Below are 25708 nucleotides of genomic sequence, written 5' to 3'. Positions count from 1 at the left end.
ACTACCTTAAGGCTATCCTACCATGCATATATGAGCTCCTTTGACGTTCAGGTTCTGGAGATACAGCAGTTTTAAGATTTTCACATTTTTGCCCTTTGCTGACCCCAAATGACCTTTGATCTCCACCTAAAACAATAGGGTTCTTGTACCAATTATGTGGAAGCCACATGCCATGTATGTGAAATGCAGAGGTTGCCTACCCTGAAAAGTTGTGTATACAAGCTAGGACGTCACATACTTACACATACACACGCCAACTCGACTGCATATGCTTCTCCCCTACCTATGGCAATTTAACCAAAAAATCAAACAAGCGTACAATATAAACGCACAAAACCACTGTGTCTGAGAAAATGACATACCTCCGTAAACTTGCGTTGCCAAGCATCTAAGACTTCGAGGGCTTTCTCCCTGGACCATCGTGTGCCGGCAACTTTATCGTGGTTCCGCCAGGAGTTGTACATATCCTGCTCCCCTTTCAGTTGTATAACTGTTTGCAGTGCTTCAGCACTGACAAAAAGAGAAAGACGGATAAATTATTAAAAAAATCTGTTCTGACATTAATTTCATATCCACCACAATGATCAAATCTCTATCCCATCTTGATGAAGGATTCCTCCCCTCCATCCAAATATTTTTGTATTTTTTTTTTCACTCTTGTTTCATGCAAGTTTCTAGCTTCAACAGGTATTTATCAACAATTGAAAAATTTCTGTATTGCTAGCTTTGTAAGAGCATCCCTCATCTTCCCCAAAATTACAAATTTCCATCAAACTTAAGTTCCTCTCTCCCTTTCTCCCATCTCCCCCTCTCCACCCCTCCCAATCGCTCCCCATATCCTATCCCAAACCTCCCCAAGCCCTCGCCACACTTACCTCTTAATATACCCGCTTGAATTTTTTAAAGTACCACCAATGATCAATTCCTCAGGCCACTCCATTAACTTTTTGGCAAATCCTTTACATCCACCAGTGAGAAAATAACCAATATCTGGGACCTGGAATAAATATCAACAAAAAAATACATGAAATTATTGTACTAATATGCATATTTCATTGTCAAATCTCAAGGACTGCTAAATTGTGAGATGGTCCCCAGTTTCACTCAAGTGGCTGTTGGTTTCGAACCAACGGCCACTTTTTCACGGAGAGTGGCCCCACGCCCTGCCCATTTTGTGGTACACAAATTCAGAAAGGGAAATAATGTAACCTTCCATAGAACGACAGTCCACACACTATAGGGCACAACCCAAAAGTGGGTGACCGACCCTTTTAAGGTTTTTAGGAAAATATGTCTACAGTTTGCAGAGCTTGCCGAGAAGATGGGTTAGGCCATATTTTGAAGCCTTAAGTCCAAGTGAGTAGTCATGCATTCTGAGCATCAATGTTGGTAGTGTAGGGGGAGGGGTATGCAGCGGTGTGGAGGGGGTGTGGAGGGGGGTGTGACTGTGGGTTGTGGCTCATTCCTCACGGGAGATCATGGGTTGTGGGTCTTCAAAGTCTGCGAATCTGCTGCAATAACAAAACACAAAGACTCACCTGCCCACTGGCTTTATTTGGAGCTGTTTTCGGACACTCCGGATCCTGTGGATTTAAGCACGGCCTATCCACATACCCGTGACCAATACCCGTCTGCAGTGTGTGGAAGAAACAAAATCTTGTGTTGTTAATTTGTAGACAGGTTTCCATATTACAGATGTAAATGGATTTAAAACAAAGGTCACTGTCTGCGGTGTGATATCTTTCGCATTTACAAAATCACTAATGAACAAACAGTGGCATATATCATGCTAGTTTGCTTCATTAAGCAGCCTGATGAATTTTGGTCAGCACTTTTTGTTTTTCAAAGCTACGGAGTATTATTAAAATTAATTATTATTAAAGGTAATCATAATTATTATTAAAAACTATAAAATCATTATACAATATATTTTATTATAATATATTATATATATTAAATATATATAAAATATTAATATATAATACATTAATATAATATATTAAAAATTATAATAATTATTAACGGTCACACATGATCACACCAGGTTACAACATCCCCCCCCTCCCATAACCCCGGCCCAGACTTTTTCATCGAATAAGGCTAATTAACGACTAATGAAGGATATTGATTCAATCCTCGGTGCTTCATTGCACAGATGCTTTACATAGTGGTAAAGAATATATGTCAAAACCATACTGGAAAATGTCAAAGATTTCTTCAAATTACGTTAAATATTTGCCGTTTAACACATATGTAATAAGAATTGGGACATATTTTATTGCTATGAATAATTAATTACAGGTTAATACCAGCTAACTGCACCTTTCTTGTGGGTGAAAACTATTTTGTAATGTTTCATATAGCAATAGCATGGTTATTTCATCAACAAACTCCACCATGAAAGCCTATCTGTTTCAACATTTCAAAACAATATCAAAACACAAGATGTTTCACATGTATCGCATGTGAGCACACTGTTATTTTTTTTTGGGGGGAGGGGGGAGATTTCTATTTTGCAAATACGTAAGGCAAACATTATCACACCTTGCTTCCATCATAACAATGACATTTTTATGATACTTCATAATTGTAAACTAGTTCGTTCCGATAACAGGGTACACACTGAGTAAAAACAAAGACACCACTTCACATCACATATATATAGGAGCCTACAAAAAGTTGCATGAAAATAACTTACACTATTAAACATTTCTTGCATGGGTTCAAGGTATTCTCTGTAAGCTTCAGAAATATCTATGAGTCCTACTGGATCTAAATTTGTCCACCTGAATGTATTATTGTATGTTCTGCAAAAAGAAAAGGAAAAAAAATTAACAATGGAAAAAAAAAAAACCATAACCAAAGAAGACATTTTGTTTGTTTTTAAAGATAAGATCTTACACTAAACGCAACATAATTTGTGGTTCATGAATGTCACAGGTGTACTTTCAGGAATTTCCTTATCAGATCAAACCAACGATTTATTTCTCCTTATGATGCCTCCAGTACAAGTTCATCTCTGAGGGAGCTGATCAGATCACTAAGAAAACCAGGTAAATTGAAGCAAACAGCGATTTCTGAGTGTATCATTGTTATTGCCAATCGTGTCAGTTCCATTTAAAAAACTGTGTACTGTTTTCTCTGCGCACGATAAATAATAACGACAGTCGAGATGCAAAAAAAACTTCTCCTGATGGAAGCAGATACTCAAATAGACAGGTGTGACAAGCAGAAATCTTGCATGCATATATATATAGCTGCCGGTGGGTTTGAACGTGAACAAGACAACTAAAAAAAAAAGATTTCAATCGAGGAAGAATGAAGCCCTCAAACGAACAAAATTCCAAAATCATCAGGAGATTCGTAGAGGTTTAGAGAAAACACTTTGATATCGACACACGACTCGGAAACATCGGTGACCTCTTTCTGCTCTGTTCTTCATGGAGAGCAAATCCATCGCCCCCTTGATTTGTTTTAATTCCTTTTGTGATCTAGGTTACAAGAATTGCTACAGAACCTGTGAGGGGTAAGTAGGTCACTTGGCAAAAAAAATGGAAAGAGCCCATGACCAAGTTACCATGACAGCACCACTCTTTCAAGTATGCAGCAAAGCATCCTCACAAATATATAGAATAATCATAGAAAGTTGTCACACACATCTAGCAGTTGTATATAAGTATGCCAAGCATACTCACAAAGATTGAAAGTTGTCACACACATTTAGAAATTGTATTCAAGTATGCTACTAATACTCACAAATATATAGAATATACATAGAAAGTTGTCACATACGGCTACAAATTTTAAGTATGCAGAAGTATACCCACACACTTATAGCCTCCCACACATCTAGAATTAGTAAGAATACCAAACATACTTACAAACATTCTAGCTCAAACACATCTAGAATTATTAAGTATGCTCACACTCATAGAACTCATTTAACAACCCTAGTTATACAATCGTCCAGAATATCTTAAAGTTCATGTCCAACATACTCAGAAATTTGGTATATATAACTGGATATTAAATTAAAGAATCTTCGATCTCCCTCTCCAAAACAGGCAGCAATATATTACATATTATACATGTACTGAAATTTACAACAGTTCATTCCTCAAACACAATATATATATGTATGTATACATAGCTATCACACCTGTAACAACTGTACTTTATATGCTCAGTTAGTTAGAGTCACGTTCCTCCAAAGACCAAGATTTCAGAAATTTGATAAAAAAAAAAGATCAAAAAAAAAAAAAAAGGTCCATAAATGCTTTGCAACAGAGACATCTTGTTCCAGGGCAATGTGTGAGCACCACTCTCAGCCTCTCTCACACATGTAGAGAGGTGTCAACAGGATAGCGTACACAAGATAATATACAAAGTTGCCATATGGGCTGGCATCTGGCTTTAAAAACACCCTGGTGGTCCTGGAAATGAGTTCACCTTATGACAAAGTCTCTGCGCATCATCCCTGTCCTTACAAGCTTTATAATCAAAGTATGTCTAACTCTCTCTGCCGAACAAAAGGCCAACATGACAGTTTATGCATTGTTGTACTTCCTCAACTTTTTGACCTGAAAAAGTTAGCATAAAATCCTCCAGAGCTGGGGGGGGGGGAGGGGGCAGCATATTTGGAACATAGAAATGCTCAAAATGTGCTGCAGTTCTAAGACGAGTAATTAAAAGTTTAAAACAATCCCCCCCCCCCCAGCCTCCTTGTAGCCTATTGTGCATAAAGAGATGGTCTTATAGAATATGTACATTTTGTGTACAGTTTGAAATTTGTACTTACGGAATATGAATGGGAAATTCGGGTCCCAGTAGTTTCGCTCCTTCCCAGAAGCAGTCTAAAGGAGTAACTATAGTGCACGGTATCAACCTATCGACAATCTGAAAACAAAATAATCAAAAACAGGCATTATTAATGATCCACCCCATCACCGCCTCGCATAACAATCATGACGGTATTATACAAGATTGATTGATCGACGTACATATTAATTAATTCTGATCATTTATTTCTACTGTGTGTTCACTTTTTCTTTCTTTCATTATTTGAAACTTTGAAACTATTATTTGGTTACTTATATCAAAGTTTCCACGGTGACATGTATGAGGTGTGATCAATTTTGGGTACAGTACAATATATATTAAGATAATTAAACTCAGGGAGAAGAGACATTGATATATATTGTTAATATTCATATATCAAGGAAAAACTTAACATAATCAATACCTAACAAAAACTATAGAAAATCACCAAATGGGTTTAAACTGCTTGCCTGGCGGATTCAGTTATGTATTAGTTATATACATAGATATATGTATACAGTACTGTACCTTCATGCTGGAATTGAGAAATTCAGCAGGAATTTACTTAAACATCCTTCAAAATAGTGTTACAGGAAAGCTAGATGTAATATTCAAGTCCATCAATAATTCACTCACATAAAAAATATTAATGTTCTCATGTCGTTCAAATAATATTGATTGATGATTAGATGGTATACTTACATCATCAATAAGATATTATAACAGATATTATAATATTAATAACAAAGAGTCTAAATCAAGCTACCGTGGATAATCTGAAAGGAAAAATCATCCAATTTTTTTTTTACCAATGAAAGGGTTAAATTAAGCCAAGTCTCAGGTGTGAAGTTAACAACCAAGGCAGATAAATGCTCTTTAAATATATGTTCTCATGTCGTTCAAATAATATTGATTGATGATTAGATGGTATACTTACATCATCAATAAGATATTATAACAGATATTATAATATTAATAACAAAGAGTCTAAATCAAGCTACCGTGGATAATCTGAAAGGAAAAATCATCCAATTTTTTTTTTACCAATGAAAGGGTTAAATTAAGCCAAGTCTCAGGTGTGAAGTTAACAACCAAGGCAGATAAATGCTCTTTAAATATATGTTCTCATGTCGTTCAAATAATATTGATTGATGATTAGATGATCTACTTACATCATCAATAAGATATTCTTCAAAGCTGGTATACTCTGAAATGTAACAAAGATCTCGAAACTTCCAGGTTCTGAAGATCGAAAAAAAGGAAGAGGTATATTCACAAGTATACTCTACAATACTGGTTATCAATCTGGTGCATGCAATTTAATATTAATGATCCCTTGTTTCATGTTAATTGGAAAACAAAGAGTCTGAACTGAGCTACAGTGGATAATCTTTAATTTGTAGAAGAGGTGGATAAAACGAAACGACGCATAATGCTTTCATTGAGTCGATTCATCACATCTGGTGTGCAGCACCCTTCCAGATATATTTCTTACATAATCATTTTTTCTTCCCCCCCCCCTAATTGTCCCCGGACTTTTATCCTCACACTTCCACCAGGTTTTCCTGTCATCCCTAGAAGCTATATTCTCATATTTAAGAAAAAGGGCTTTAACAAAAACGATTTGTGAAATTCCACTTTGCACCAAAAGAGTGAAAACTAGTAGAGGTATGCCACATTCCATACACCATAATTAAATTAAAGTGAAGACCACCAGAGAGCAGAGCTGGGGCCATGAGGGACAGATGGGTGTCAGGCTAAAGCCTTGCCACTGTTACTATTCAGAACATCTATTCAGCTGTCTGGTGGACTGTTAATCGAGGCCAAAGCCATCCAATGAAAGTTAACATTTTTTTTCTCTGAAAGGAAAAATCATCCAATTTTTTTTTTACCAATGAAAGGGTTAAATTTAGCCAGGTCTCAGGTGTGAAGTTAATAACCAAGGCAGATAAATGTTCTTTAAATATCTGGCACACTTTTCCCTTTTTTTTTTTTCTTTCAAAATTGTGTTAATGTTAGCAGAGGGACTGCAACCACCACACACACTAAAAGAAAGATTGAGCCCCGTTTCAAAGAGTAAAAGGCTCATTTGCATGCAATGAGTAGCGGATTGGCAGAGAGCATATTATTTCGAAATTTTTAAAGATTAGCATTTATACATGGTAATTACACCGTCTAGAAGATATTTGTTTATATTGATCTGGAATATTATAATCTCTGACTGCTATTTTAATAAGTTAGCTAGCGTTCCTGGAGTTACTGATATATCAGAGTGTTTAATTCATTTCAACAGTTGCCTGCAAGTTCCAGGTATCATCCGAAGAGTTGAGAGGTAGCTAAACTCTGGTTAGAAGCCGCTACAGCCACAGGGAGTTCAATGTCCACGGAGCTGGCTGGGCAAGGGGCAAATAAGTACAGTAAAAACTTCCAGCAGTAGGATAGGGAAGGGGAACTCACCGACCCTTTAGTGATTCAGAAGAAGCCAACAGACCTCTGAGCAGATAACTGGGAAGAGGAAGTAGGTGCATGCTCCTTAAGAAAAAGTGCGCTTTGTAAATAACTCTACATCAAGTGAAACAAACTGGGGAAGGTACCCGGGAGACAAAATTGGCCGGGATATTATTTATTCGTAACAGGGTTTCATATCTAAAGTGGTCTTTGACCAACATATCAAAAGTCAATTATCAATGTCACCCAGATGTAAAGACCACTTGCCTTTATTTACATGGATGATGCTTTTCTTTTTTTACTTTTTCCTGAGGAAGAGCCCACATTGTCTGGGGGCATGGGTGCTTTATGGTAAATCAAAGGTTTAATACATCTACGGGCCCTTAATGCCAAGCTACACACATTTGTACCCCATGCCACACTAATTAGTTACTTTACTGTTACTGTACTGACGCCGATTAATGAAAAAGATCAGTCCCTCCCCCCACCCCCCCATTTTAACGAGGGGGGACTTTGGCAATGCAGAAACATGGAAATTCAAGGCCAATAAAAAATTATGAAACATGTCAACATTAATTTCGTTAAATGATACCCATCTCTATATATATATACCCCTCTGTCCAATAAACCAATGCACTGTAGCTGCAGCAGTCAGTGTGTTGTTCTCAAGTTACAAATATGTATACATATACATCCCTACAGAGGAAAAAACAGCCACATACATGTTGCACTTTCTGTAAAGGTCAAGGAACTATTGCAACGGGTTGTTATACCTCGTTCGTCGTGAAGTGTTTGGGCATGCTGTTCGACTGTGCTGGCAGTGTGAAATCTTGCATGCCTATAAAGTCGGAAGGGATTTATCTCAAATTAGATCTGTCACTGAAGCCAGACACTGTCATTTTGCAAAAACCTGTTTCCTACAAGCTCTTACACTTGCCATGTACATAATTTCCAAAAAGTGGGGATGCCGAAACGATTGATCTTGCAAGTGACATTCCCACAACCCCGTAAACGCACACGCATCCAAATGCAGCAAATTCAATTTGATGTTTGGCTAAATATAACTGTCCATTCCTGGAAGTAATTTCGGCTTCCTACCAGGCTTCACACGTTGTTACATTCCCTGGCTCCTTGAAGACATTAAGGGGAGAAGATGTGTCCCAAATTAATCAATCAGGAGAAGCTACCCGCAGGTAGGGTATCTGTACAGTGAGCTACGAAGAAATGGTTTTGACCTAAATCTGTGTGCTGGGGGTGGGTGGGGGAAGGGGAGGGGAAGGAGAAGGGGGGTGATCTGGTGAAAAAGATTAATGGCAGAAATACCTCAGATATCATTTCTCTTCCCTAAAATAACCAAAATAAATTGAATGTTCATTGATTGTTGAATATATAAGCTACACACACACATCAGTACAGGTTTCACTAACCAGATGGGCAAATTGCATATCTTCAGATCTATCCACATACAAGCTGGACATCAAAAGCATAAATACAGACACTGCAATCGTCGCAAACAAACAAACACAACCAAACGAAATAAATATATAAACAAAAGAAAGAAGAAAAGTAACCAAAGGCCAAAAGAAAGGGAAAATACATTTTAGAAAAGAAGAAATATTGAACTTACATATCAAACATTTGAACCTCTACTTGAGTGGCTAACTTTGTAGACTCCAAGTGTTGTAATAAAGCCTCCTTGGTGAGTAAATTAGCTCCCTCCTGCCTGGAAGTCTGCAATACTATTTGATTTGTAGTCCCTTCCCCCGCCCCTAAAGTTCTCTCTGTGTAGTCTAGTTCCCTTTGTAATCGTCCTCCAACTGTCGAGTAAAAAAAGAAGAAAAGATGGAATGTTCTTTTAATAGTTGATTGGATAAAGCTGACAAAACGTCTGTTGTTCCATGCAATCTAATTAGCACAAAATAGAATGTCAACTTTGTTGCCTATACCTGTAGCAAGCCACACATGCATGCACGACACGGAACGGCCATGCACGATACAGGTTACAGCAATTCAACGAGGAATTAACATAAACCTTACAGATTTAAGCCGTCTCGGGAGAGATCCACGGATCAACGAGCAAAAAAGACAGAAAGAGACACAGAAAAAACAGGAAGCCAAGAGGGGGGGCTTCCCTCCTCAGGAAAGATCCACAGATTCACAACAAAAGAAAATCAAGCCTGCAATTGGAGGTCCGACATATTATACTGACGAGTTTCCCATTATTGCAAATACAAATTTGTAAAATTTTGAGCCTTTTTCTACAAAGTAAATCCAATCAGTGGATTTGAAAGTTGTCTTCCTGCTAATTTGTGCATGTGTTGTAAACATTAAATTTAAACCTTGGAAATCTCTAATTATATCAACTGAGCTTATATTGATCAAACAAAGGTTAACTTTTTCATACATTCTACATTTTTCTCCAAGTCGGTAACTTTTGTAGTTAACAATTAATGGCCCCCATTTTGTTTGGGGGCGGGGGTTGGGGGGGGAAACAAATCTGAAGCACAATTTTATACATACAACCATAACAATCTATTTGTACAGGTACCCCAACTCTTGATTGTGACTCACAATACCAACTTTGTAAATAATTTAGGAGGCCTGAATTAGCCTACCCATCTAGCACTGTTTGGTCCACAGATAGATCGTGTTGTTCGTTCACTCATGGAGCTATTAACGAAATAGCTCCATGCTTCACTGTAGCTACACAAAGACAGTTTACCCTATAAATATAAATACCCTTTAGGAGGCCAGATCCACAAAAAGGCAAAATATTTATCTCAGCCAATAACAACCCAATTTTTGTAACTTTACATTGAATAATAAAACACGACACGACAACAGCAAGAAATCACCATTTTCCATATATATACCATGGGCCATGCACAATACTTTTGCAGGAAATTTTGTCTGTCTTTCTGGGAGATAAAAAAATATTCAAAGAGAGATAGCCTCAAGCTGCAAACAAACTGTAAAACCCTTTTATATTACCCCAATATCCATTCTGGACCTCCTGACATAAGTGTTAATAAATCACATACAAACATTCTTCTATGAGGCTTAGGGTACTACTATCACCAACAGCAGCATCCACGAGCAGTAAAACCATCTTCTTACTCTTGACATCTAACCGTTTAAAAACGATCCTGAGATATACTCTTGAAAGACACACAGAGCTAGCTAGTAAGACAGTAAAAACAAATAATCTGTGAAGGAGTGTACAGTCAGCCTACCATCCCAAACAATTTAATACAAAATGTTAAATTAATTCATATTACAACGTTAATATCTAATTACTTGGAGTTTAGGACAGTTATGGCTATATCAACACTAAATGGATTGAAATCAAACATTTCTTCTTCTTCAGTTTGTACAGTGTCATTGCGAACGACACCACAGAAACACCATAGAAACACCACAGAGCTCACATTTTATGTTACGGTAAACTGGGATACCATTATAGAAGTTCTGACCAAGTTGACCATATAAGCACCAAAGTGTAGCTTACATAAAGAAAACTTTGAATTATGAAACATGCTTGAATCCACACAAACCTGTAGTGTTCACTACAATGAAAACCCCAACACTTTCAGATTGATGGAAGTCATGTACCAGACCCAGAAGTAGGTCAGTAGGGACAGCAGAGAGGTAAGTATTAGTTATTGGGCTTGGTATATAATAGGAGTGCATTTGTTGAATGGAGACAGGTAAGGGTGAAATAATTTGATGGCAACCATCACAAGAAGCAGTCAAGTTTGTCTTTTTGGGTACTGCCACAAGATTCTACCATTTGAAATTCTGTGAAGGAAAACACAGAAATACCAGAGAGCATGTGTTTCATTTTACACTTAGCATTTGAGTTTGATGATTTACAATGATGAAGGCAGGCCACACTGCAGAAATACCACACCACAGAAACACTAGTCTGCGAGTGTCATACATGTTGTTGCCCTTCGGAGTTCCATGATCCACGAAGATGGAAGGACCACACCACATTTAAAGCACCCACAGCCTTGTTCCATGTTCCTCCCTGCTGCCATGCATGAACCACCATCATTGTTTCCCCAAACATAATAGTCACAATATTTGACCAAGAATAATAGTAGATCTCCTTATTCAGAGAAAACCACAAAAATATGAAATATATTGCTTCTTGATTTGGGAGGGAAAATGAAATCCATCCCTTGTTGATTAAGGTAATATTGACAGCCACATGAAAGACTACTCCCAAGTCACGACCTCCATAAGCCAACAATTTTGAGAGAGAATCTAGCCGGCGAGGTCAAGGACTCACTCCACAGAAGGGAGGAGGCGAGCAAAAGGTGGCATGCCACAGGTAGGGAGGGGAGGGTGGGCAGTAAGTAAGATGGGAGCTGTTACCCTGGAAACGATCCCCATGGTGGTATATTAAATAGCTTTTGCTATGAAGCATGAAAAATATATACATAATTCCAGTTTTCAAACTATGTTCGGTATTCAAATGTTGTTAAGTACAAGTTAGCAGAAGTTGGTTAACCCTGCAGCAGTGTTGTTTGTAACAAGTCATGGCTCATGAGCAAAATATTGTTATCTAAAGTGAAGTGACTTGAAAGAAGTTAAGTGAACCTTTTGCCCTACCAAGATAATACAAAGCACTGAGTAAAGAAACCCACTGGTAATGACTGCACTCGACAACGACCGGATAGTGAAGTGACTCTGAATAATTCTGGTTTGCTCCACCTCCCTTCCTCCCTCCCCCCCCCTCTTCACTTTTAGGAACTATTATTTTCAAATTATGTTTGGTACTGTGTAGCGAAGAATAACCTTTGCCTAACAATTGCTCCCTGCACATTCGAGGAAGTTTTTGTTTCGCTTGAAGAAAAATAAAAAAAATCATAATCCTGAGTCACAACTGTTCAAGTTCATTACTGCTTGGAGTCAACCCTGCCATTTTGATGGTGGAGTCAATCCCCTGGTGTTGCATTACACTTACAACCATAGCCATAGCCCACCCTGAAGGCTGCTGTAATACAAGTTCATTCGGGTCAACTGTCTGAAACACAAAATTGGTATAATTTAGCTAATGAGGCATTGACTTAAAGGGATTCTATTGCGACTGCAAATATATATAGTAAGATATGACAGCTTATTATTATAGCTCAAATTTTACATGAAAATGAAAAAAAGAAAACAATTTCCTTGACATATTACTAGCATTTGGGAGAGCCTTGTGTTCCAAATTGCAGATCTAGTTCCTGATCTCTCCTTTCACAAGTTTTTCATTATCAGCATGTCAAAACATCTTATTTGCATCTATCATCTCAAAATACATTGCTCTGTATATATATATATATATATATATATATATATATATATATATATATATATATATATATATGCCTTTGTTCAAACATGTTTTGGGAAAGTCTTTTTTACCTTGAAAAAAAACAATCATAAAAATTAATTCAAGGTAACTCAAGGTAACAAAAGTTTTTGTCTCTACTTCTTGTTCTTGTCCTTATTTTTGCACCAACAGATCTATCCAAAGATTTCTAAATCAAGTCTTCATGTACTGATATATATATATCTATTTACATAAAGTTTGATAGCTATTTAATCTAGAGTTGAAATTAAGCAATAATTAAGGCATCTATATAAAGATTTCAGAGCCCACCATGAAGGGCCTTGGTCCACCAGTCACACCTCTCTGCAGCTTGGAGTACCTTCACTATAGCACAGTACTTCACAGGTCATCCTCTTGGAGCCATCCGTTAAAGACTGGATCGGTTTTAACATTTTAGTCGAGGCAGCACGCATCACAATAACACACAAAGGCTGGCTGATTACGTTAATACCGGCCAAACACACAGAGCTGAGTCGGGGGCAAAACAGCGGAGACTCTTTGACAACGCTGCCTTCTAACAACCAACCCGCAGACCAATCAACGGAATAAGAGAGGGTCAAAGAATGACCTTCTTGGCTTGTCAAACCGAGTCTTGAATAAGGGAGTTGTGTTTGTCACCCTTGCTAGTTTTAAAGACATCTGAGAGGCAGTCATCCCTTTCGTGTTCACTGACTGTGTTTAATGATAATCACAGCTTTCCTCCTACATCTCCTACGTGCCACGGTTCCTTCAGTTAAATATAGCTCTTGAGCTGCAAGATAGCGCGACATGAACTGGTTTCCCATCGAAAAACTCTCACAGGTTCTGCCACTCTTTAAGGTTAAGGACATGGGTAGAGGTAGAGAGGGTATGGGAGCAGAGGAGAAGGAGGGGAGATGGGAGGAGAAGGGGAGGAAAGGGAGGAGGGAGGGATGAAGAGAGACAACTAAGCATTATTAACATATCCCTACTCTTTGCAGAGCCTGTGTAAACATCTCAGAAATATGTGCAACTGTACTATGTTTTCTGGTTCCTTGTAAACTTCAAATGGAAGTAGTCAAAAGCTGTAAATTGACATCTGACAGATGAACAACCGATTCTAAGCGTCCTGGGAAATTTGCATGCTATTCCCATTAGATACATGAATGTGCTACCGTCTTTTGTCGTCGGCACGTTCGGCAGCAGAAGTCAACTTGAAGCAGACAGGTGTGATATCATAGAAGCACATAAAATCTTTGACTCCTTCAAAATTTAATTACAATTTTCTGCTTCCAAAATTGGGATGTATCTTGAATCCACTAAGTGTCATTCAGTCAACTTCACATCAGTATGAATCCAATTACTGTCATTCAGTCAACTTCACATCCAAGAATGTTTCAAGAGCCTGGAAACCTATCCAATACAAAGCCATAGGGATGTATCTCAGTATGAATCCACTAAGTGTCATTCAGCCAACTTCACATCAGTATGAATCCAATTACTGTCATTCAGTCAACTTCACATCAGTATGAATCCAATCACTGTCATTCAGTCAACTTCGCATCCAAGAATGTTTCAAGAGTCTGGAAACCTATCCAATACAAAGCCATAGGGATGTATCTCAGTATGAATCCACTAAGTGTCATTCAGCCAACTTCACATCAGTATGAATCCAATTACTGTCATTCAGCCAACTTCACATCAGTATGAATCCAATTACTGTCATTCAGTCAACTTCACATCCAAGAATGTTTCAAGAGCCTGGAAACCTATTCAATACAAAGCCATAGGGATGTATCTCAGTATGAATCCAATTACTGTCATTCAGTCAACTTCACATCAGTATGAATCCAATTACTGTCTTTCAGTCAACTTCGCATCCAAGAATGTTTCAAGAGCCTGGAAACCTATCCAATACAAAGCCATAGGGATGTATCTCAGTATGAATCCAATTACTGTCATTCAGTCAACTTCACATCAGTATGAATCCAATCACTGTCATTCAGTCAACTTCACATCCAAGAATGATCAAGAGCCTGGAAACCTATCCAATCCAAAGCCATTGCATTAATGTTAGAGTAATGAAGTAAAACACAAAAGCATTTTGCTGCCAAGTGTGCAGCTATCGACTTCACACCTGATTAACATGAAGTTCATTAAATAAGATACTACAAACTGTGACCAATTCCAATTATAAATATCTCAAGAACGTCACGTGGGGTGAATTGGTTGCAAGTGTCAGCAGGATGCTGACAATGTGTTCCTCTTTAATCAATCAAATACAAATTTTCCTCTTGATTCACCTTTTCAGTCACTCAACCAACGGATATTTCAGTTAATTTTTCAACTGCAGTATGTGCCTTAAAGTTGTACCCCAAAGTTTGTCCCTCTTTTTTTTTTGGGGGGGGAGGGGAAGTTGGTGGGCAGTAAGAGTACATGCAAAGTAACTTTTCTTAGAGGAACTGAAATGGTGCTTAAAAAAAAGTAAAGGCACCAAATCGAACGTATCGAGACTGCTCATGTGTTATCATGACGGAGTGACGTCATTAAGGCATCACAAATTCCTTTGCAAGGAGGAGATACTGCAAAGGTCATTTTTTTTTTTTTGTAACTCATTATTGCTTGTAAGTTGTTAATTACCTTTGTTTTTTTTCTTTCTTTGTTCTTTTCCTCTATTGTTGTATTATGCTCATCTGTACTGTTTATCTGTTTAAGGGGGATTGCTTGTACAAGCTAATGCTTTTTTCAGTCCTCCTCCACCACCTTGTTTCATCTTTACTCTGTACTACTCCTCTCTTATTGTTGTGGAAATATACTCAAACCCCCCTTCCCTCTACCCACACCTCCTCCCTCTCCCCACACCTCCCCCACCCCCAGCTCCCTTTCTACCACTTGTGTTTTCAAATATCCTTGATATGTCTAGTTTTATGTCAAGACTTACAGAGTAGCCTCCAAACAAACACATTGCATGCATACCACCATCCTCAACCTCCTTCTCCCAGCTCCCTGTGTACTCTCTCACTCTTCCTACAGTACTTTAGTACTAAGTTTGCCAGTGCTGTCATACCAGGGAGTTGTTATGGAACAACTACTCCTGCCTGGTCATACATACATACATATAGCCTGTGTTATACAGTGGTGATCAGTTTACTCAAACACAATGCTAGCTCTGTGTGGTATTCTTAGAATTCTGATTTCTCTCTCAATGGTCTTTGTAGCAGAAATTGGAGCTCTGTTCATCACACTGGCTTCCATTCTCTGGCCACAAAACCCAAAGCACCTGAGGAATTCGGAGGGATGATAGAGGGAACTTATTCAGCCTTGTCAACCTCTTTTTTTCCTCCTAACACCCACCCACCCCCATTTTTTTGTTCCCTATTTATGTTATTTGTTTCTGGCAGGCTAAATTGGCAGGCTAACATTTTGAAATCCACATGAATAAATGTTGATCCCGAAGGAAAAGACGATGACATTCTCTACACTGTAATTAACGAAGACTGGCGGTCAAAGCTAAAAACAAATTCTTGTTTTGGCACAAAGTAGAGATAATTGTAGAACAAATGTTGACCAAGAAGATTTATGTATACATGTACAGCTAAATTTTCTGTTGGGTTTTACAGTTACTTTGAGGGCTCCAGTCTATGACCCAAGCCATGTAATGCGATATTTTAACATATAATTGGATACATTTATGTGGTTAAGATCCTTTGTTTGCTCGCAAAATGAATGAGACTGCCATTACCCATCGTTTCAACATTCTTCAGAAATTTTGTGTAATAATTAATAATTACATAGATCATGACAATGTACTTTATTGCCAAAAGAAGAAGACCCTGTATATATTTCGGCTTTGCTAAGTTTACAGTGAAATGCATCATGGGGCATTGAAATACATCACAAATATATACATCACAATTATAATCAAAAAATATATAAAACAGACAGATTGAACAGATCAAGTGGGTAATGGGTAAATCCATAAATTTTCCAAAATTGAAAGTCAAAGACCCATTTGTGATGATGAAAGGTTTGAAAGACACCTTGACAAACGGACTAACGAGAATGACATTAGATCTTTAGATGTCTGTCAAGAACAATTGTCCAGGACAAGAAAATTGCTTGCTTTGAAAAAAAAAAAATTGTTTTGAATTGAGTTTGCGTAACACTGATTTGAACGCTAGGATGACACGAAACACATGTTCTGCTAAAACCATCAGCCTTTTGTGAAGCTTATTCCTGACAGAGATTCAGACCTCTAAAAACAGGATCTGAATAATTTAAACCAACATGTAGGCTGCCTATAATGTACTTGGTAATCCTTAGCCAACACACCTCCGTAACAAGCAGAGGCGTTGACAACTGTTTGCAGCAGTTTCTGTCATTTAGATATATATCTGGATGCTACCTGGACTATAATGCGAGTTCGAAGAAACAAAACAAGCCCAAGGCGATAGCCCACACTGATCCAGAAAACAGAGTTAGAGAGACAGGAAAAATGATGGGCACAAAAAGTTTTGAAACTGTTTTAATAAGGAACAGTCACTTTAAAAGGTATAGCTCTGATGAATGGGGATACTGTACACAGTGTATAGTGATGTCAAACTGTCGATGTGTACAGCACATGACGTAGTGACGACCCCAAATGTATTAACCAATCATTGTACGCCTGGTAGATCTCAGAGTGCACATGTGAAGATGAGACAGGTACATGAGAATATACTGACTAGTGCAATTTGTAAATACAGATAATTTATAGCTAGAAGAGAAAAAAAACACCACATTTGCATCCAATATAGCTGATCAACAAGGGGTTTCTCTTTTTACCAAATGTGTTCTCATAATGAAGTACAGAGGAGCTGGGACCAACTTGATTAGCTAGAGCTCCACCCCCCCCCCCCTTAAAAAAAACATAGTTTAAAAGAATTCATTTGTTAGCTAAAGGCAGTTTGACCAAGTATGAAAGGAGGGCCTGATTGTCGCTGAGACAAGACAAGAATCCCCAATTGGCTGGATATATTTACTCTGGTCTCCTCTCTGGTGGTAAACAGCTCACTCTATTTGTCTAGATGTAAAGGACCAATCCATTGGAGTCCAAAGTAGTTGCATAGGATGACCTATTAGATACAATGCATCCCAGAGTAATTCCATCAGCATGAATAAAGCCAGGCAGCCTCAATCAGCGAGCTGGAATGCCTGGCAAAAGAGGCAGGCATTGTATAGTCTTTAGTGGAAAGCGAGACATTCCTCATGTTGCGACGAAAAGGTTCGAGTGAGCTCGAGATATAGACATATATATCTGGAGAGGTAGCTCGGGCAAGTCAACAATTGTCTGAAAGTTTCCCATTTTTTCCTGGTAGTACAACACATTGTGGGGTGGTCCCTTTTCAAGAGACCGGGGTCGAGCCAAAATGTTTGACACCTGCAACTTACCAACCTCGACGGCGTCACTATTTAACAATGACTTTTACGACGACGTCAAACAAAACATTTTATTACTCTCAAATAGCTTGTTTCGTTCCCTTCTTCTTCTTCTTTTTGGGGGTTTTTAGATCTTTACTACAAGTTTGTAGGAACTTGCAAGGTGTTTGAGACCAAACTTACAAATCTATCATCCTGAGAATATCATTTATCTTTGCCATTTCACACATTCAGTGAGCTTTTCATTTTCATAAATCAAGTTACATTTCAATTGCTGCACAAAGGGGACAAAACCATTTTCCACTCTCAAAAGTAATTTTTCTTTTCAGACTTCTTTTCATTTTCTGAGCAAAAACAATCCAAAGTGCTATATGTTTTTTGGGGGAGGGGAGGTGGGGAGGGGAGGGGAGGGGAGTAAGGCAGCTCGTTCCCACTGAGACTGGGTGACACTGTGATCTTATAAGCTTGTGAAATTTATACTGATTTTTGTGGTTTCTGGAACAATTTTGGTGGACAAGAGTTACATGTTTTGTTTTGAGATCATTACTTTTCATCACGGTTCAAATTTGGAGACACTGAACTGGAGTAAATTCAAGGCCCCCCCCCCCTTAAAAAAAAGGGTTTGAATATTTTGTGAACACACCTAATACTAATTAGCTCAGTTAGCTGTTTAATTTCAACAAACTTTATTGTTTTTATCATGCGATTCCCTTGAGTTGGAATGACTGAATATTATATAAAGTAACTTATTTACAGTATGAACTCCCTCACACTCTTAACATCCACTGTACATCCATCTATATAGATGACTATATAGTACATTCCCTCACAACTCAGTCACGTTAACTGCAGTACCTACCTACATGTGTGTACATGATAAATATACATACAATCCCCATGTAGCTAAATTTACTCGCTGCCAAACGTCAATTTCTACACAAATTATATCCCCCTGTCAAACTGAATCCCACCACTTCTGGTGAGCCAGTGAAATTGGCAGACCTAGAAAATATTATTACAAGGGTTAAACTTCCGTCGTCTTCTTCTTATTCTTCTTCATTGCTTGGCACTGCTCCAGTTCTGAACCACTAGCTAGCTAGCTGCTACCTGGTGGTAGCTCGGGACTACACTCTAACCCGTACGTACTACTATGTACTTACTGCAGAGCCTGCAATGGAAGAGAGAGGAACAAGGACTGCTGGCAATCTGATGCCAGCTGCTAGCAAACTGTGTGCTGCCTTCCATTTCAAACGCTGGATACTGTCTGTGTGGTCGTCATTCAAGGAGGTGGAACAAGGCATTCCAACCACATTAACTGGCAGCCAGTAAAACTGTAAATCTACAGAGCTCTCCTCTCTCTCTGGCCGCCCACATGTTCCTACTCTCACAGTATGTGTGTGGTGGGAAGGGGATTATCATAGCATAAACAGCATGTGCAACTGAACTTGTTGGAGGAGGACTGTAAAACACAGTCTTGTTGACTGTTCAATGAATGAAAGAAAGAAAGAAGGAAGGAGCAATCATGCGAGGAGGAAAAGTTTTTGTAGAATTTGAAAAAAGAGTTCGGCTGGAGAAAAAAAAAAAGGTCAAAAAAACTTGAAATGTCTTCAAGATGTCACCAATTTTTTTAAATTTTTTTATGATAATACAGCTAAAAAAGCAGAGAACTTTTCAAACCCTTCTGTATCCATCCTGCCATTCAAGACCAATCAAAATATATTGACCAATGTTCAGGCTTTCCATTTTTCTCTGTAATAAATGGTTTGAGAACGCTTTGAAACCTAAACAATTGGTCACCGAACCGTTTCTAAAGACTATGAGATCGAGAAAACAAAGTTTCAGCAAAACTGTTTTGAAAATGAGTGTTCCATGATGACTGTTTGAACATTGAGTGAATGACACTTTTACTCAAAACTTTAACCAAAACTTCCCAAAACTACAAGACAAAGAAAATAAGTACGTGTTGATATCTGACAACAATGCGTTGTCGAATTCCAAGATAAGACTGACTGCAAACTCCTTTCTTTTCCTAAATTCTAATCTCTTCCGCAGTATTCGGTACGTACGGTTTCCGTATTCACACTGAGCACTCGGCAGCAAATCCTCTAGTCTTCTGAGAAGGAGGAGGAGAACTACTTCTCGCTGGACTATGTTGAAATTGTCTGCTACAAAGTTCCAATAATTGTTTCTATATACTTTGGCCTAACCTGTTTCTTTGTTCGATTCACACCTGCGGTTGTTTCCTTGAAGAGGGAGACGGTTGTAACCAAAGTGTCACAAAGAGCCGGATCCACTTCAGTTGAGAAGGGATCATCCCATAACCAAACACTTCTCCTTACCTTATATCATTTAACTTTTAAGTGTCAGAGACTGCCCACACACACCTGATCCTCTCTCCTAACCTGTCCATCATGTTGTGTGTAGACCAATGTGAAAGTATGCTCGTCCGTCTGTCTGTAGGGATCATTATTTGGCCAGGTATATATACACAAAGCCCAGACTTTTTCTCTTTTTTTTTCTTTTTTTGTAACTCCCATATCTTGGATGAAAAATTCTGCTTTCAAAGAAAATACCTGTATTTAGTGTGAAGAGGCAGATCTGAAGTTTTCCAGAAAGTAATTATTTTACAGATTTTCCTTGGGACAATTTTTTTTTTTTTTTTTTAAACTTAGATTGTACCAAACCCATAATTGGTCGTCTGATGATGAAAAATCAAAAGCCCACACAGTGCATTTGACAGAATTTTGACAGGGTGATGAGGGTAAATTTGACAGAACTGTATCACACTACTATTGCACTTTTACCAATTTATCAAAACCACAGAAAATCTTTGTTCTGAGAAAACTTGTAAAAATTACAACAAAGAATGTATTTGCCACAAATTAATATGTTTAGAAGAATGTGATGGAAAGTTCTAACGATACTCAAAATGTTAAAATAAGTATCAAGACGCCAAGACTAGAAGGGGAGGAACCCCTCTGTACCATTTCAAATGAGTTGCTTGCTCACGAAGTCATGATGACAGAGAGCAGACATTTTTCTGTACTACGGTACTTCTGTATAATGTGCAACATTTAAGACACCTCGGTGGTCCTACCAATGATCGTTATAAATCGAATCTGCCGTGCTCGGTGCAAATTGCTCCGAAGTGCTTCTCACCCCAACTTTATGAGTATTCTTTGAGGACATTGCCAAAGTGGGCTGCTACTTAATCGCTAGTAATTATTCCTCCTGAGAGTCAATACGTATAAGATATATAGGTCCAGGACCGTGGTCTGTTAGATGTATTGCTGGCTTTTAACTACTGACAAACAAAACAACCTGTGCAGAGTCACACAAAATCAGTCAAATGATATAAATACATTTTTAAGTCTGCATTTAAGCAAATTTTGGCTTATATATATATTGATTTTCCTTCCATTCTTTTTCTTTTCTTTTTTTCCCCTTTCTTTATACTCATCTGAAATTTCAACTTCTTAACCCTCGCTTATCGATGCATCGACTCTGCTCAGACATCAAAAAAATCCATTTACCGTCACTGTACGTGTGCTACAATATGCTATCCACAACTGTGCATGGGCTGCAATTGATTCTAACTGTCAGTATGTAAGGTTATAACGGACAATTTGAGCAACCTTTTTTTATAGCCCCTATTCCCAAATGATTAGAGTTAAATTTAGGCAACTTTTTTATCGTATGCTACGAACGTAATTAAGAAATAGGTTAATTATGTTAATCCAGTTAATCCAGTCAGCATGATTTTTGATAATCCACATGTACACAAACAACATCAATACTGTAGTGGGTTTGATATGTCGGTATTTGTATTTGGAGCGAGGAAAATAGGAATCATTCTCACAGATTCTGTAATGTACATGAGACCTCAGATTTTTAGTTCCCAGAACAGCTCCGAAAAGTTATTTTGGGATTCTATTTTAATGTTAGCCTTTAAGTGATCAAGCTGTCAGCTGGGCGCCCTCAGTGCTAACTTGCTCAAAGTGCCCTGACCTTAACCTTGCTAATTATGGGGGAATGTTAGCGTAAGGCACCTCGCTGAGCCGGAGTCCAACAATGTTTACTCAGTTGGCAGGTAACGACTTGGGAGTAAAAGAGTTGATTGAATCAAAAATCAATGCTGTTTGAGGTCTAGTCCGTCATATTCCGCAAAAAATAACAATCTGAGCAACTTGATGGGACTTTTCGTCCATCGGCCTCGGGAATGAGAGGGAGAGATATAGAGAGAGAGAGAGTCCGGATGCCGGACTCCCGACTGGTTCTGAGGTAATAGTATGCGTTGCATTCATGTTAAATAACCCGAGACGGAACAATTGACCACCCATGGAGGAAAAAAGGATATGCAAAGCTGGAGTGATGTGCACCTTTTAGCCGACACGACAGGGTCGGAAGCAGGAGAGAAAGTTCACACCGAGGGTGTTGAGGTGGGGTATCCGATCCTGAGGAGGAAGCAATTATGCAACCACTAGGGAGGCAACAGCTCTGGTGTGGACCTAACTGTCAAACAAGATTAAAGGAGACTTTCCACAATCATCATTATAATTGACACCCATTCTCTTGATTCTTTGGCACTGTCTTTTATGAAAAGAATCTGTCAATCTAGTGGAGGGAGCTTCTTCTTTTATTTTGGTTTCCAATTATTTCATTATTATGGCACAGCTTTGGCAAAATGTTGAAAAAACAAACCCCTGGTCGTCCTCGGGTTTTCTTCGTCTAACAAGCAGAAACGGGGAGGAAATCAAGACGACCGCAAACCCATTCCTCGATGTGGGGTCTGCATGAAACATAAGTCGGAGCAGGGAAAAAGTTGCTTTCAAATGTCATGCGCGAAGTGGTACCCGACTCGACATGTGGGGCGAGTGTCTGCACCATATGTACGTATGTGCCCAATTCTCTAGTCAACTCTTGAGACGTAACAACGGTGGACATGTTCAGCTTCTACGAGGACAGTGCGCCGAGACTGGTCAGCATCAACCCGGACGGAAACAGCCAAGAGGGGCTCCACGGATGTAAAAGGGGTTCAACGGATGTAAAGGGGCTCCACGGATGTGAAGACCCTTTGGAGAGTAACGACCAGCCATTGGGTTAGGAGGGCAAAACGACAAAATCATGACAGAATTTATCTCCTATTCCTCTCAGCTAATTAGTGATGAGTTTTGTACCGTTTTCCTACTTTACCCCAAAAGTCTCAAAAGTTGTTTGCAAATAGTCAAAACAAGCCATTAGAGGAATGGCAGTACCGAGAAACCTTAAATGACAAAGGCCAGTGTGATGGAATGCAAAGTTGAAAACCATCGCACGATCAGTCTGTAATCATTTTCTAATTGAGATGAAACTACTTGGGGATAATTTTTTTGTTTTTATAGTGCAAAGTCTTCTGGATAATATGATGCAGCAAATGATTATAAGGAGCAATTGCACTGTTAGTTAAGATTTCAGCTGTCAGGGTTTACTGTCATCCCAAAATGTTTCTTAACCAGAATAAAAAAATACTTCCTTTCAAACCCAAAGTTACCTTCACTGCAAAAATTTGACTAAAATAGAGCTCAAATTCAGACTCTCAATAAAGTTTTTATTTTTATTATTTTTTTTAATTTTTATGAAACTATGTCTTGCTACTGATAACTGTACAGTACTTTAGCAAAGAAAAGTGTTGTCTTTTAAGCCCTCCCTCTCACCCCCCCCCCCCCTTTTAAAAAAAAAAAAAAAAAACCTGAGCACCATCAAAATTAGCTCTTCACTTTGTGCAAAACAAGCCAAGGTTGGTTTTTTCTTTTCTTTTCTCTTCTCTTCTCTTCTCTTTTTCGAACCCAATAAAACTTACCTGTGGCAAGAAACTCTACCACAGTCAGAAGATCAACAGAGAATGGGGGGAAGAGCATTTTACATAATACACAAAACCTGAATGAGATCTATTGTGATGATTGAACCCATTGAGACAGCTGATTATTGGAAGCACAATTCCAACAAACATCAATAGGTCATCCTAGCCCTGATCAATGGCTACCCCATCATACAACCAACAGCAATAAGAGCACGATAAATTCTTGAGAACAATATCCCTTGCGAAATGAGAGGCCACAAAGTGTCAACTCAGGGGTGGCTGTGGTCTTCAGTGCATCCTCCAAACAACTTTTTTACCTCCTTTTTTTTTTTTTTCCTTCTTACCCACTTTTTTTTTTTTTGCCAGACGGTGACATTTTACTGGTTTATTTAGGCCCGACCGAAAAGAGAAGGAAATTTATGTTGCTCGGTAAGAAAATGACACTTACAGAAAATTTAACAATGTTTTACTCAACTTTTTTTGTCATCAACATCTGAGCACTGTTTGTAATTGAATTTAGCCTTTGTTGTTTGATACAATGACCAATAGATTTTCAAACAATTTTGAGAAATAAAGTATTAAATGGGCCTGCTTATTGCCAACCGTATAAGCACTATTTTGAATACTGTGCTTGTGTTGGTTGATCGATTTTTTTACTTCAAAACGAAACAGTCTGATATTGAACACACACACTCACACACAAAACATAACTGAAACCCATCAAATTTACACACTTTTCCTTGATATACATATTTTTACCAAACAACAATGTAAATTAAAGAATACTTAATCATAAAATTTGTTTTCTTTTTTAACATGGGGTCATCCAGAAAATCCAGAGACTGTTAGTCACATTAGTCATATCAATGTATGACATCTCCAGAAATTCAGCAATTTTTAGACTTTTCTGACATGGTTGGGAGTCAAATGAATGAATTGTGTTATATAACCCTTTTTAAGACAATAAATCAAGATAATTTTAGGATTCCAATTGGAAAATTTATTAGAACTAATGATGATAACAACTAAAATGAATTGTTCGTTTTCCAGTCTCCCTCCTTCATTTTCTTCATAAAAATTGAAAAATCACTGTAAAAATGGTTACCTCCCTAAGCATTGATGTCATATATTCCTGCCCATCGGATTTAAGTTCAAATATTCACTTACAGTAATTTAACATCTTCTCTTCTCCCTCCCCATCCCCCACCCCTCCCCTCATCCCACCCCTCCCCACCCCTATAGATGACCCCTTTGCTGACCTCTCGCTCCAATCCTAGTTCACGAATAGATCATAGTTTTGTACAGGACTTAGCTCTCTTATGTTCAAAAGTTCACCGCCACTATAGCTCACTGGCACTCCGAAGAAAAAAAGCTCACTTTTTTTTCCCTTTCCTTTTCTCCCCCCCCCCCCCCCCTCTTTCTAAGACATCTAGTATGTAGAACAAAGTCCTTTCAATTATTCTCAAGATTACTCAACTCAACCACATACAGCAAATCTACTTAGAACTCTGTAGGATAGATATCCAGAAATTCTCTCTTTGACTGTGTGGTCCCTTCTTCCACCATCTTTGATGTGGGAGATAGATCGGCATTCCAAGTTAAAAATTGCTTTAATCTAAACAGTGTGTGGGGAGCCAGCTACCCTGCTCACCACAACCCAAAGTAGTAGCTTTGATATAGTACTACAGAGAGGTCCCATTATAATATATATACACAGATATAGTATAGTATAGTATATATAGTATATAGTGTGTGTATTTACAGGCACAGTTTGACATGGCAGCCCATTTGACCTCTATCATCAAGATGGAACATTCTTTCTGTAAATAGTGGGTCAAGTTTTA

At 38.3% G+C, this 25708-nt stretch overlaps 1 protein-coding gene across 2 annotated transcripts in view; it reads right to left on the bottom strand.

The window, feature by feature from the left end:
- The window catches only part of LOC139974132 (protein patched homolog 1-like), a 100204-nt gene that overhangs the window by 28214 nt on the left and 46282 nt on the right, over nucleotides 1-25708 (bottom strand). For both annotated transcript variants that reach the window (XM_071981073.1, XM_071981080.1), the window contains exons 4-10: nucleotides 8894-9083; nucleotides 5991-6060; nucleotides 4799-4896; nucleotides 2699-2807; nucleotides 1539-1631; nucleotides 876-997; nucleotides 363-510 (exon numbers count right to left, since the gene is read on the bottom strand). In XM_071981073.1, the coding sequence (XP_071837174.1) occupies nucleotides 363-510; nucleotides 876-997; nucleotides 1539-1631; nucleotides 2699-2807; nucleotides 4799-4896; nucleotides 5991-6060; nucleotides 8894-9083 (830 nt within the window). The remainder of the gene's footprint in view (nucleotides 1-362; nucleotides 511-875; nucleotides 998-1538; nucleotides 1632-2698; nucleotides 2808-4798; nucleotides 4897-5990; nucleotides 6061-8893; nucleotides 9084-25708) is intronic.

This window comes from Apostichopus japonicus, chromosome 2, assembly GCF_037975245.1.
Source record: "Apostichopus japonicus isolate 1M-3 chromosome 2, ASM3797524v1, whole genome shotgun sequence".
NCBI classification, from domain to species: Eukaryota; Metazoa; Echinodermata; class Holothuroidea; order Aspidochirotida; family Stichopodidae; genus Apostichopus; species Apostichopus japonicus.
The sequence above is the reverse complement of the archived record's forward strand: the minus strand, read 5'-3'. Positions and strand labels throughout refer to the sequence as shown.